This window comes from Dermacentor andersoni, chromosome 10 (assembly GCF_023375885.2).
Source record: "Dermacentor andersoni chromosome 10, qqDerAnde1_hic_scaffold, whole genome shotgun sequence".
NCBI classification, from domain to species: Eukaryota; Metazoa; Arthropoda; class Arachnida; order Ixodida; family Ixodidae; genus Dermacentor; species Dermacentor andersoni.
The window spans coordinates 129,054,731-129,069,634 of NC_092823.1; the positions used below are offsets into that span (position 1 = coordinate 129,054,731).

General features: G+C 44.6%; 2 protein-coding genes across 2 annotated transcripts in view; one reads left to right on the plus strand and one right to left on the minus strand.

The window, feature by feature from the left end:
• LOC126546220 (uncharacterized) overlaps positions 1 to 3,755 on the minus strand; it is a 38,114-nt gene extending 34,359 nt beyond the window's left edge. The window contains exon 1 of the mRNA XM_055078143.2: positions 3,586 to 3,755. Within this exon, the coding sequence (XP_054934118.1) occupies positions 3,586 to 3,685 (100 nt within the window). The 5' untranslated portion in view covers positions 3,686 to 3,755. The remainder of the gene's footprint in view (positions 1 to 3,585) is intronic.
• LOC126543698 (uncharacterized) overlaps positions 1 to 8,146 on the plus strand; it is a 29,279-nt gene extending 21,133 nt beyond the window's left edge. Inside the window, exon 6 of the mRNA XM_072285059.1 lies at positions 8,015 to 8,146. Within this exon, the coding sequence (XP_072141160.1) occupies positions 8,015 to 8,025 (11 nt within the window). The 3' untranslated portion in view covers positions 8,026 to 8,146. The remainder of the gene's footprint in view (positions 1 to 8,014) is intronic.
• The last annotated feature ends 6,758 nt before the right edge of the window (positions 8,147 to 14,904 follow it).

The following is a 14,904-nucleotide window of genomic DNA, read 5'->3' on the forward strand; positions in this document are numbered from 1 at the left end:
ATATTTCAATGTTTAGCACCTCAGCTGCTATCTTTAGAACTTCAACGGGAAGACGAGGGCAATATTTCTGGATACAGCAATGTATACCTTGAAAATATGTGCATCCAAGTAGCAATATTTCTTTAGGAATGTACCGTGGCGTTTGTATCCAAAGCTTCTCGTTTGATATATCCTATGGTGATAGCGAAAACTCGTTTCTGACCGGGGTCACTAAACCATTACTTACAAGCCTCAAACATTTACAACTTTTTATTACATCCTGGTCTGGACAGCCGTGCGGAAACAGGTGTGTATGAGCAAGAGATAAAAGCAATAGCAAAGGACACGAGGACATACGTTTGTGCTTAGTCTTTGGCGTCACAAAGCGAGTGCTTCCAGCTCAAAAACGACTCCTTCGTAAGCACATGAAGCGTTGTCCGAGTCTTCATTCATGCTAAGTGTAAAAAAAATTATAATCACATTAATAGATTACGCTATTTGCACGCTTGTTATGTTCCTCTAGTGTCTGCAAGACGCCAATGCCGTTACTATATCTAAGTGCGTCACTGTGAGGTTCCCTATAAATTTGGCAATAACCATCGCCGCACTTTACCCAGTATGTGCGAGTGAAGGTGTGCCACGGGAGCCGACGATTGTGGCTCAAACAAGGGGGTGGAAATTCCGTATACCTTCCTTGGGACCCTCGGTCCCATGCCGATAGGCGGCCGTAGCGCCGCTTCCACCACTGGCGGTTGCCGGATATCCAACTGGAAACAATCACAAACAAAACAATGTGGGCATGACGTCACTGATGATGTCAGAGGGAGAGGGCGCGCTGTCGGGAGGAGGAGGAGGCTTGCCCCGAAAGCCGCGGAGCCCTCCTTTCCCACTTCACATGCAGGCCGGCTGTGTTCGTGCTTTCCTGCAGATGCGCTTGCCGCGCGGGCGCATCGGCCAAAATGCGGAGCAGAGCCCGCTGAAGTGTGCCGTATTTACGAAGTGCTTTTTAAATCGAAGGTTTTTTTGCCTCTTCCTTCGACTTTCCCACTGCTTCTGCTCCTGCTGTGGCTTCTGCTGTCAAACACACCGCGTTGGGGGGGGGGGGGGGTCACAGAGTGTGCATACATGAAAGGAGCGAGTCAGAGAGGAAAGGCGACGCTAAAAACTCGTTTTCACCCCACCGCGTCGAATCTGCGCCATGCCCTCTGAAACTCCCTGGCCGTCACCACATTAGCCTCTTGACAGCTCTAATTATCCATCACTCCCCTCTGAAGCACTGCAAAAACTGCAGCGCTTGTCATGTGCGAATCTGGAGGGGACGTAGGTAGAACTACAGGAAGGAGGCAGGAGAAGAGGCAGTTTCCTTACAAGAGAGAGGGGGGAGGTGATGTGAGAAGGCAAAAAAACCCTACTTCTACGCGATGGCGGTTGCGGGGAAACTGGATAAGCTTAAGTTCAAAGTACGGTATATTACGTTCCTGCTACTTCCGAAAAATAAACACCATGCCAATATGTCAAGCGGACAAACTACGCAGGGCGTGCAGAAGCAGAGCCGCATTACTTAAAGTGCACCGTAGGATCCAGGTGACGCTGCGGAAGTGGTTGACCGTCAAATCAACACTTCCGTGCCCGCCGCGTTAGCTTTGCGGCTAATGGCATAGCTAGAGGCCGTGGATTTGATCCCAACCACTGGCAGCTGCATTTCGACAGGGGCGAAATAAAAAAAGCTCGCGTACTTTGATTTAGGGACACGTTAAAGAACACCAAGGTGCCAAAATTAATCCGGAGTGCACCCTACGGCCTGCCTCATAATCCGATTGGGGTTTTGGCGCGTGCAGTTCCATAATCCAAGTTTAATATTGTGCCACGATGCGAGGTGCGATGTGAGGAAATGAGAATGCTCAACCCTATCAAAGGTTTTGAAATATGGCGCACAACAACGCCTCGAACAAACACCTCTCCATTTGTGTTTTGTGTACTACTCAAACAGCAGTGGTGCACGCAAGGTAACGTTTAACATAAACTCACCACTCTTGTGTTGGACAAAACGTTGAAGAAATAAGCTTTAGTCGTCAACCTCACCTCTAATTATCATCCATCAAAGCATCCAGCACGGAGAGCTTCGCTTACATCGATTCCCACACTGCGTGGGATCTGCATAATCTTTTTCTGCCGCGTTCACCTTGGAAGCTTCTATTCATCTTTTAAAGCACTGGGGCAGCGCTCGTGCAAACCGTCGTGCAGTTAACCAATATTCGCAGGTAATATACTACATTTCGTCATTTCGTGAAACTAGTCGCGTTGAAATTCCTAACTTGTGGTTAAGCTTATGGCTGCAGTTCAACTAGCCCACAGATATAGTGGGGATAGCATAAAGAAAATAACTTTCTCCATCATCAATCGTTAATATTGTTCGCGTGTTCTGAAGTGGATCAACTAAAGCTGGCCGCTTTCTCAGTCAGCCAAAACTGAACACAAGGTGGAACGCTTTTGTTCTTATTCACACATTCGGTACTGGAAAAAGACTGACCTCCGCAAAGTGGGAAAGCGTCAATCTTGAGATACAATTTTCATTCACAAGTGAAATTTGCACATAACGAGCGAACCAAAAGACCCAAACCAATGCGAAAGTTAACCATGTTGGACTGGTCAGACGGAACTCGACTATCACGTATGTTATGATAGCGACACATCTTGTGGCTTACAGAAAGAAGGTAGAGTACTGTACATGTATTTTATTGACAGTATAAGAAGTAAGGAACCACAGAATTTAATGTGGCTACATGTATCGGCATGAACAGAAAGTAGCCTATAATTGCTCTCATTATTTGAACTACATGCCGAATGACGGAACATATTGCTATAGCACTTACTAGCGGATATAATCTGCCTGTCGTCATACTTCGTGTCACATTCGTATATACAGAAAAGCACAGCGTGTATTCGGACACAGTTTTGACACAACAGCAATGTAAGGAACTGACCATTCACAAAAAGAAACTTAATAGCACTCTTTATCGCAAAGGGTATTACCAGTTCGCACTTGATTAGCATTAGATGTCCTATACTTGTATTACTGGTGTTACTAAATACGTGTTTGCCTGAAAAAAATAGCATTGCGTCTCGACTACAACACAGGTGCTCAAAAACTTGCACAGACGGAAGCTGTACCTAAAGCAAGGTAACAGAAGCATATGATACCGTCTGCACTTCAAAATTCAGATAAAATAGAGAGCTTCAACCTTCTTCAGTACGATATCTTCGTAGTGGTGCAATGGTTCAAACACAACAAGAAATTACGTGCGTGCATCGCTTTGCCGTCATTGCTCTTGAAATTTGATAAAATGTCACGGCTACCTTTTTTTCTTTGGCCTTGGTTGTATGTGTCGACAAGGTAAAGAGTGCGCAAAATGTATAGCCCGACAAACACGCACTCAAGCCTTTCAGTACAAGTATTTCACCGACAGCATGCAGATGGGCTGCCATCATGACGAATGGGTCGAGCGGCACTGCTCTTATGTCGGTCCACTCAGGCTTGCACAGAACTGGTTTACTCATGCAAAATGAATACCTGCTCAGAGAATAAAGTGAGATACTTGTGCTTACCAGGTGCTGTTAACAAGCCTGAAAAACGTCGCAGAACTGGAATTCCCGGTCTTAGAACACCACACAGCCGCGCAACACATGCGATGCCTCGTTTAGCCATCTTCGTTTAATGCTTGTTTGACCCAGTTCCCCGCGTCTTCCGTTCGTTGCACGCCTGATCCAGCTTCTCTGTCTTATCTTTCCCATCTTCATACTTGGGACGACAACCGAAGCAGATGACGAAGTGCGATCCGACTTTTTATATCGCTGAGCGAGTGGCAAGGGTGAGCGGAGGTAAGCTCGACGGACGCAGGAAGACCACCACTTCCCGCGCTTCGCGCGATTTAAAATTCACACAGAAATAAAAAAAAAATGGCTGTGGCTTAGCTAAGGTTAAGCCCAGGATGCGAAGCATACTAGCCTTTATTTTAGTTGTTGAACCACTGTTTAGCCTGGTGAACTGCTGTTGCTTGGCTATATTTGGTTCGGCTAGACGAAGAAACAACTCATGCAGGCGAGCGCACGAGCTGAGACCCGGCTATGTAGCTACGCGGCCGCAAGCGAGCGCACGAGTTGAGCCTCCGCTTTTGCAGCTGTTATGACGTCATATGGTAGCTACGCGGCCGCGCGCGGCGCAGCAAGAAAGAGCGTGGTTGTGCGGCTAGTATGCTTCGCATAAAAATAAATAAATTAGGATGTCCGGCAACCACTTGGAGCGCGCCTGTTTATTGAAACCGAAACTAGCGTTCGCCTTCCGGGGGCTGGTTCAACCTCACCCGCGCAAAAGAAACGAAGGTGGTGAGGACGCACGCCGTCTTCCGTCGTGCGTGAGGCACCCAGAGTGGCGAGCCACCGGGGGGAGGGAAGAGAGAGACAGACGGGGGGGGGGGGGCGGCGTTCTACTCCGGCTACAACTGCGCATGTGGCGGCTACGCGTGGTCGTGCAGCCGTATTTTGAGAGCGATCTGCGTGGGGGGCAGAGCTTAGTTGCGTCGGCGGCTCGTAGCATTGTGCATGCTGTGTATTCTCGGCGCTCACTTTGCGTTGCAGCCATAGACAGCACGAATGTCACTTCAATCGCAGCTGCTGCAGCGTTTGCTCACGCCAGCTTTTCGACAGCGAGTTTTCCCGGCCATCGAGTCAGATGTGTTCATGTTTGTTTGCGCGCGCGTGACACCATCCTTGTTAATTTAGTTAGTAGGCTTATGTTTACAAGCTTATGCGGCCGATAAAACTGCTATCCTTACTTCGTACAGCTGTCCACTAATTTGCTATCGCAATCGATACTTCGCCTTTCGCGCGAAGCTGCGATTTTTTTTCTTGTTCTTTAATACTCAAGAACCTCGTAATGTTTGAAACAACAAAGCCAGAACTACTGCCCTAATATACAACAATTGAATTGTCAGGAATCTTCTCACTTCTAAACTGTACGAAGGAAAGAAGCCTTAATATCGGACATTAACCGTTCGTTTCCTACATTGTGAGTGGCTTATCAGTGAGGTTGCACAACTGAACGCGAGTCACTAGGAATACATCGAAGTTTGGAGACAATAGAAAGGAATGTGAGAGCCCTTGATTTTTATCTTATTCGCATGGTGCCGCATTCTTGGCGCAATTCGTCAGCTTTGAAAGGTGCCACAGAAAAGTGCAAGGAATATATAGTGATAATAGTGGATATTTTAGGAAGGGTACACTCCAGTTTTCTCACACAAATTTTGTGCTCCGCTAAGACAAAAATATAGTCACAACGACTCTCCATAGAAATATCCTTTTTTTTAAGGATTGCAGCAATCTTACATAGAATAGACCCATCACCGGAGACTATGGGTCTAATCGGTTGTTTGTATTGTGTATTTCGTATAATGAAAATGACTATATTCTGAATCTCAAAACGGACATCTTCTTTGCAGTATTCATATTACTATATCATATTACCTCTCGGAAGACCCTCTACATCAGCTAAGTTTTAGGTATTCATTTTAGGAGAACATTACAGTAGCCCTATGAACATCAATAACAAATTGTCCATCGTCACACAGAATTGTTCGCACGATGATGACAGCTGATGATCTCTAATGACATCCATATTGAAAAGCTGTGGTGACAATTAGCCGGCCAGCCCATGCTCGACCTAATAAGTATTTATTGTATATTTATTCCAGTCTACCATTTTACAAAGCTTACTTATGTCTTGTATATTTACCTGTGCCTGTAGCTATCCCGGACGTTTCGTGGACAGGTCGCGCCACTTGGAAGCACTTTGAGGAACTTCAGAGGGCTGAAAAGTCGGGCTACTTGGTTATTCATAGAGGTGGGCGAATATTCCAAACATTCAAATAACGAATCAAACATTGTCCTCTTCGATTGGGTTTTCGAATCGAATAGTCCCTATTAATAAACACAAATAATTTTTTAATAGCTTTTGAACATTTCAGAATCGTCAACTCTGCTCAATCAAACATAAACTTGAGCAAATGTACGATACATCCCCACGGCCATAGTAGGTATAAAACATAAGGCGTAACGTAGTGGAGCAGGTCACATTGATCAAGGAGTAGACGTTAACGGTCAAACCGCGATCATCGACACTACCCAATAGTCCTGGGTATGCGACCAAGTTGCATATTTGTTTCCTAGAGCTCCATTTGTGGTTTTATCGAGCGAAGCCTAGTAGCGCATAACGTAATTGCTGAAATTTGCTAACGTAAATATTATGAAGCTGGGAACATTGCCTTTTATGTGAAATAAAGATGTTCATTATTCCATACTATTCGAAAAGTATCCGATATTGGATTTGATCCGCTTTTTGAACCATTGGATTCATAATATTCGATTCGGTCTCGATATTTACTCTTCATACGCGTAGTTATTTATTACCCTTCAATAACAGCACGTAAAGGCGTAAAGCGAGAGACGAATACAAAAGGAGCATAGACAGCGCCTGTGTGTCTCTTTTATGTTGAGCCCTTGTTTTATGTGGTGTTACTAGAGGAACGTTGGGGTACCCCAAACAAGACTAGACAGCCAGCTAAATGCAAACTGTTACGCATAACATCGGTTGTCACAGTGCCTGTGACCTAATTTTTTGGGAAGGCTCTGTACCTTTGTTATTCGAATGAAATCAGCACCCGTATTCACAAAAAAAGAAAACGTTTTACGCTAGAATTGCTCGCAAGAGAAAATTCCAACCAATCCTGAAGTTGAACATACCACTAGCGAAGCCAGCTGGCTAATGGAAAAGGACACTTGCACAAGAAAAAAAGTTGAGAATTCGGTTCTAGTTGTTGAAGAAGAAAAATGGGCGTTGAAGGCTGAACGTTATTCATGACAAACAGCGGATGACCTGGCCGCGACAGCAACGTGGTGATTCATGGCTTTCTTGCCAAATAAAACATGAAATAGGTTCTTCCTGGTGTTCTATATTTATACGATGAACATGTAGAAAACAATTCGTAAAATTATCACCGCAGAACCCATTGTAAACAAATGGTATAGGTCTGAGTAGGGCCATAATTTTCGTAGCTCCACATTTAGCATTGACTTGGTTTTCGTGCCCATAATAACGTAACAGGAAATGCCACGTAAACTGAAGCTGTCAGTGCATGGGCATTCATATTTTTCTGGTTATTGCCCAGAATGGATGCAGATTGGCCGCAATGTATGAAGCTATCCATGTTAAAAACCCCAAGATTCTTCGCTCCTGCACTTCGGCTCTAGAAAGCCGGGCGTATTGCTGAATAGGGCAACATGCATTTCGCGGGCGCTGTGCTGGTATTCGCACAACTTGTACGTGCGTACGACGACCGTTACTTGTATCCCGAGCTGCGGAGTGACTTGCAAGAATACCAGGATAGCAGCCGGGTGAGAATCCTTGCCAATTTTCTACATCTTAGCCTAGCCATTTCAGTCGTGTAAGCACTAGCTGTCCACATGCGTGGAAAACTTAAATATAAGCTTATGCCGTGGAACTCTCACACGGACTGTGGTGTTTTTTCTCCCGCACCGAGGGCATTTTTCGCCCGTATTCTGGACGTAAAGCTACGCCTTCTCTCTTTCGGCCCACGTTTTGTCTTGCATTTGAGTGCTCTTTTGCACATATTACAATATACAATTTTTAAAGTGTCAACTCGTCCAGTAAAACTTCCAGAAAGGTTCAGATTCCCGCGTTCAACAACTCTCGTAGACGCTAGGTGAGAGAAAACGATATCGTAAAAAGCAAACGTGATGTTTTGAAATTCACACACATCAACCACAACAAACTATTTTACAATAATTTCTATGTAACAGAGCATAAACATGAATTATGCAATGACTGCACTCTGCGCGCTCAAGTTGTCACTAAATTTGTTTGTCTTGTTTTTCTCGAAGTGATGGGAGGAGACGGTGTCACTACTGCGTTTGGCTGATTAGTGCCTTGCATTCTTGATGATCTTTACATGTATACATGCAGTGCTACCCTAACGACGGAAACTGGCACCTAATGTACCGCAACTACGACTACGACCCAAACATGGGGGGAGAAGCTAAGTGTGTTACATTCAGCACGTTTGGAAAGTACGAAAACTTCACAACGCCTGCAAATTTCGCCTATGGCTATTCTGAAACAGTGTAAGTGCATTCGGAGTGTCTGCATGTGTGTATCCATTTCTCCAAACAGGCCTCAAGCCACCATTTAAATATCTTATGTTATTATATATATTATATTAAATGTATTATGTTCTATCGTTTTGCTCGTGCTGTGGAAAATGAACGCGCCAGAGAATCCGGAAAATTTATCCTAATTTACCACTGTACACAGACAAGGAACACTATTAAAGATTACACCTGCGATTATGCCCTAGCTGAAATAAAATTGGGTAATTTGTGGCATCAATCAATGAAGGATGTTTTGTCGGAGCGAAAGATTTGCACTGTTTAGAAGACAGTGTGAAATCTTGGTGGTGGATTCGTCAGGAATGTAACGTTCCTCAACTAGTGACAACCGAAAAAAAAAACCCTATTGCAAGCTTACGCTCTCAATGAAGGTCGTTTTTCAAAACTTTGTCTAGCTGATACCCCCTATTACCAGTAAGTACACAAATAAGTCACGCAGTTCTCCTATTTAATTATTATTGATCCTGGAATTTGGCGTTGCCTTAACAGTGCTGGGCACCTCCACGAGGCTCTTGTGGCAGCAATTCTTCCGCATTTGAGAGTGTGTGAAATATAATTAAGTGAAAGATGGGTGAACTATTTCACATCAGCCTAAAGACACTGCATTTGCATTTTGACAGCATTTTAACCGATTATTCTTTAGGTGCTGTTCGGAAATCAGGTAAACATTTTAGGGAATGGTGCGTTGTCTGTAAAGCAATACCCAAATCAGAGACACATCGCTCTTAAGTGACCAAATGTACTGCAGAAATTTGTCATATAGGAGTGTAATAAGCATGGTCACAGAAATTGCTCTCCGGTAGCGTATTTTGTTAACAGGCTGGTTGGTACTGCTCAAATATTTCAGGAAAGGTCATCTTACTCTTGACTCTTCATCCTGCTATGTGGCTAGGAACTTCGGCACCTTCGTGCCTGACGACCGTAAGTGTAACACAGTGGCAATCTCATTTTATATAAACAGCCCCGAAAATTCCGTCTACTACGAATCAAGCTATTTTGCAATGCCTTGCCGCAGGTGTCACGTCGACGAGGTCAAAAACGACGTTACACGTCCGCCGCCAAAGTCTGTGAGAGGTGGCGCTGGCTAGCACTCCCAGGGTTCTACAAGGACACATAAATACCCAAGAAAGTGGATGGGGAAACGGCGCCGCGGTAGCTCAATTGGTAGAGCATCGAAGGCGAAATACGAAGGTTGTGGGTTCGGTTTCCACCTGCGGCAAGTTGTTTTTCCACCCACTTTAATTTCCATTAATTTATCGTTTCTTTATTTCATTTATTAAGCACAAGTAATTTCCCCTATGTTGTCCTTGGTGTCAGTGTTTGTTGGTTTCTTATGATATGACTAATAAAAAACGGGCCCCTCGGTTAACCCCCTTTCTACTCGTTTATATATATATATATATATATATATATATGTGTGTGTGTGTGTGTGTAGTGCCGATTATCATAGCATTGGAAGAGGCTGAAAATTTAACTGAGATCTACCTTTGTCATTGAGAGTCCTGATTGTCAATTGCACATACTGAACCAGTACATTCTAGTATTGTCAAAATGTTTTGTGGCATGTCCGTGCATTATAAACAAAAGTCGTGGGAATTGTCGCTAAAACTGTCAAGTGAATTTTATATATCACAGTCGTTTTGAAACATTGTAATATAGGCTAACTGGACGTAAATTTGGCTAGTCCTTCTGGGTTTGCCTAATGTCCTGGCCGCTTACGAATAAACAGTGAATTTACCTGTAAGGCGTAGGTGGCTTTTATCTTACCAATATCTTTACACAACGTACTACGACAGCATAATTTCCTCGCTTACCTTCACACAGTAATGTTGCAAACACTTCAGGATTTAAAAAAAAATCACTAATAGCATTTTTTTCCTAGCACGAAAAACGCATTCAGTCTACATTCCACCTCAATTTTGCTGTTTTTCAACGTCCGTGTTGGGAGAAGTAAATTCTGTGGAACGTTCTTGATGACTACTATCCGAGCTTTATAAAGATAAAATATTACGCTTCCCCCCTTGGTCTACCTGAAAGCCACCATGAACTATTGACCTGAAAACCGTGAAAGACGGGATCAGTTATTTCAGATTGCCGTAGACGAGCTCAGCCGTTCCAATATCTACGGCTTTCTGTATAGTTGGTCTGTATGACTCACCTGCTCTGCTCCAAATCTGAGTATAAACTTTATTCCAATTTGTGTTCGCGTATTTATTTACGGGTACCCTTGTGAACAACCATCAATAGATTGAATGTAGTGATGATGCCGAACCCACTGCGTTTTAAACCATGCAAGTCGGTTTTGTGAAGAATAAAAAAAATATAATTTGCGAGTTCAATTTGGTCTGTGATGACCACGGCGCCTTGAAGCACAATCTCAATATGAAGATTACCGATGTGCAGGAAACCGTTGCTTCATCATGGTCACGGAGCTTATGCGTCGTAGAGCGTGCTTCGGCCTCGCACAGGTAGCTTTTGAATAATAAACATTGTTCTAGAGGGCCGCTTTTCAATGCAACTCTCCAGACTTAGAAGTCGCTAAATTGAAATTTAATTTAAAGACAACTATGTCGATTAACATACAAGAAAATCGCTAAATCTACTGACAGAGTCACTAACACTGCAGCACTGGTTAGACTAGAAATATTTAAAAAGCAAGGCTGATTATGAGCTTTAAAAGGTGGTTAGGTTAGATGGCGCCAACAAACACAGGGTTATGCCTGCGGCAAAAGGTGAAACTTGTTTTGGACTTCGCGGCGACAGCATCCTCTGCAATGCCGACTTGCAAGGCACCTATCGCAGGCGGCTTGCACTACGAAGAACCGTAGCTCTTAACTGCTTAGTGCCTCCATCCGAGCGTCATCTTCTACAGTGCGTGACAGCGAGGCTTGAAAGACAATGCTAACAGCCCAAGCAGGGCATACGTAAATAAAGCAATCTTGCTGGGGCGTTATTCTGAAGGAAAACATGACAGTGTGGTGCCCACAGTTCCCGCTTTAAGAAGGGGAGAGGGAGAGTAAATGGCCTACTTTGCTCCCTTCACTTCTGAAAGCAAGGGGACAAGTACCACCCCCCCCCCTCCCTCCGGTAGATACGCATATGTCGGTAGTCACTGCAATATTTTGTTCATTCTGGAAAGCTTGGTGGTTAGCATGTATACGTTCTAAAACTATTTTCTCATGAGTGCCATGACGGAAGGCAAAGTATAGCTTTAGTAGGGTGGCCTAGGAATCTCAAAACATATTTAATCGGTTCGGTGGTTGCTGAATCGCATAATCGACGGCACCTTCAAAATCCACAGGTTCCGCTGCTGTCGATGTCAAAACATACGAAAACCTTACCTATGTGGAGACGTAGCATGAAGGAGCAATTACAGCACCGGAAGAACTGTTGTAACGGGCTGAACCGTCGGTGTATGTATGCATGAATTCAAAACAGGACTCATTTATGAGTAAGATAGACAGCAGCTTCAAGGCTCTTGATGTCACGTCAGCCTTCTTGGAATTCCCAGGAACACTTGATGTTGCCGATGGCACCACAACGCAGACGTGAGGTGTTTCACTGGCTTGAAGCCAGCTGTTAGTAAGTCTCTGTGACTGGCAGCAATGGCTGAGAATGTAGCCTGTCGTGTTCGCACTGGCCAACAAGTACGAAGGCATTCCTTGAAAAATGCCCTATTTGCGTGCTAAGGGTGTCAGTGGTTATGCGTGTGGTGACCGGGCACTCCCGTGCAATGACAATTGTTGCAGCCATCGAAGCACATTACGTGAGGCCAAGACATGTTCGAAGTGCTTGGGTTTGTACGCTCTCTAGTGCGTGAATGTTCGTCTTGCAACGTGTTGGACAAGGCTGCGAGACTAACGAAGAAATTCGAGAAAAAGCGCTCTGCGTAGCTGCAACAGAGCTCACAAGGATAGTGCCCATGGTTTACCTGCGATGAACTTGAACAGATGATCAATGCAAGCGAGCTTCTCTTTAAGGTAATTGACGTGGGGACTACAGGTTCCATCGCGACGGACAATAACGCCTAAGTATCCGTGCGTCTTCTTGCACTCAACCGACCGACCATCGACGTATACGGTGTAGAAAGCGATCGGTTTGTGCCTAAACGCTACCAATGCGCCTTTTTCCGCAGAGACACTTTATCCTTGCCTGCGAAGGTATGGAAAGATGTTACCATTACCGCCTTTTGAACGCCTATTGCGCGTGTTTAGAGCCGCGTCGCCTCAGTAGACCAAGCTCACAGAGGTTCGGCGTAGAGTGAGCCGTCTTCGGTAGCAATTCAGCCAGCCCGACAAGATCCGGATTAGAAAGAGTGGGGCTCAATGCTCCGTCTTGTGGAACATCTCGACTGGAAAAATGTTCAGTTGTTGGACCATCTCCGGTAAGCACGGACACTGATCTCTTGTATAGGTAGCTACAGAATGAACACATCATTCAGGCAAGCAAAGTGGGTATACTGGTGTAGAGCAACAAATGATACCAAATTTAAAATATTTTGTTTTATTACGTACTTTGCTTACAATCTTTTGTTTATTTCAGCTAGCTTGCCTACCGAAGTGCTGTACGTAATTTACGCCGACTGCAGTCTATGCGTCGCTCTACGGCATCGCTACGCTGGTGAAGGTGAGTGAAGCAGTGTTGGCTACAACATATCCTAATGCGCCACCAAGGCACTTGGTACAAACATTACCTCGAGCAAATTTGATTGTGTCAACGTCCTGCCAAAAAAGGCTTGCTTAGACACGACTTGAAATATTAAATGGCAGTCCGTCCCCCCAGTGCGTAAAATACAAGTTTTACGCAGTGTGACCCCTGAAGACAATTAAAGAGAGCGCAGAATGTCGCAGTCATATGTAAAAACATGGCTTTGTTTACTGACGTAACATAAACAATTTCATTTCTTCCTAATGGTGCCTGACTGATTAGTTCGTCTTGTGTTTTATCACCGAACTTCTGTGTTCTGTTTTCTCGTGAGCTGGTCTCAAGCGCTTGTTTTAAGTTTCCCCAATTAACCTTTTCACATATTATGAAACTATTTTTCGTATTTTTAAAGCAAGTAGCCTTCATTAGCCACTGTTTCGCTTGGTTAGGCGCCGGATGCCGGGTACCTTGGCGGAGAGAAAGGGCAGCGTGCGAGCACCATAGGTTGGAGGGCAGGAAAAAGCATCGGGCACCACTCTTGAAGCCTCGTCATGACTGACGGCACTCGTAAAAGCGGGGGCTGGCGCCTTTGACTGGAGAGGGCAACCGTGGGAGAGGACTAGGGGTCCCGGGGCCCATTCTTTTCCGGACGGCAATGAGCTCTTTGCGATGCAGAATGCCGAAGGAAAGTAAAATTGCTTACTGAAGCGAAAATCGTCGACAACTATTGAAATCGGTGAACGCACGTCCGCGGCAGCCTCGGCTACTGTTTCCTTGAAGAATTATGTTAGATAGTTTCTGCATGAACTTTCTCACAATTCATAGAGGTCTCCTTGTAAAAAAATAATTCTGTTGTGCAGGACGAGGCTGCTCCTTATGGCGTCGGGCGGACACAATGCATTTGTCCGGTGACGCCTGCGAGTTCATCTACGACCTGAATTGCGGAACATCACCTAAGTACAAAATCTTCGACGATGAGTGCCTGTCATAATTGGGTGATGCAAAACCAGTGCGACGCGGGCAAAAACGTAATGAAACGAAGTAAATCAAGGGCCTTAATTGCCTGCTTCGGCCGACAACTCAAAAGCACTGACGTGCTTGGTTGGTGCAAAAGATGAATAAACGTTCGCTCTGAAACTATAACACAATTGTACTTGTTATTTTTTTTCTTATTATTATCTTTCTTTTTTTTTCACCTGCTTCCATATTAATTTTGACAGAAGCATTACTTTCTGCCGATATATCGGCATCAGGCTATTTTTCAACTAACCATTACGTATACCTCAGCAACCGTCACACCAATAGGAGCATCGGAGGAGAAGTCCTATTCGCTGTTCTTAGTACCCTTGCGTGCATGCTGTGTGCGGACCTTTAATCTGTGCCCGAAGCTTTCTGGGTAGATTTGCCCTGAGGGGGCGAGAGCGCCTACTATTAGGTACATTTTGTAGATCATTCTCGAGTAATCCATCTTTATTTCATGAGAGCCTACACTAAAGAGAGAACATCACTTCTTACTCGAAGCATAAATTTATACTACTTGGAGATAATAAAACACCTGTAAAAGAAGGCGACAAGCTGTCACTATATTCCTGCAAACACTATATTTCTTGATTTCGTTTTCTTTCAACAACCTTCAACAGGTGAACTACGTGCCGAATTGGCATGCTTACATATATGATTTCTGCTTGCCGAGCAGTGAAAGCCTGCGTGTCACCCATGATGACGGAGAACTGGTTCGATCTGACGAGTATCGCTCTTGTTTACAATTCTAACACTCATAGAAGGATTGAAAAGAAGGGCAGCAAGAACGTCGACCCCTCTGCAGCATAATTTCGCTCGTGGAGATTAGATCAGTTTGATCACCATCCGAGGCACACTGGTCCGCTATGATAACGCCTGATAATGCAAATTAGCAAGTTCAACACTTCACTAAGGTCATGCAGGAGGGGACGCTTATGTATTTTTTCCTGAGACATTAGTGTCGCCGTTCACGCTACCGATTTTGGATCTCGAACGAACACCGCAAATCACTGAAATGCAAAG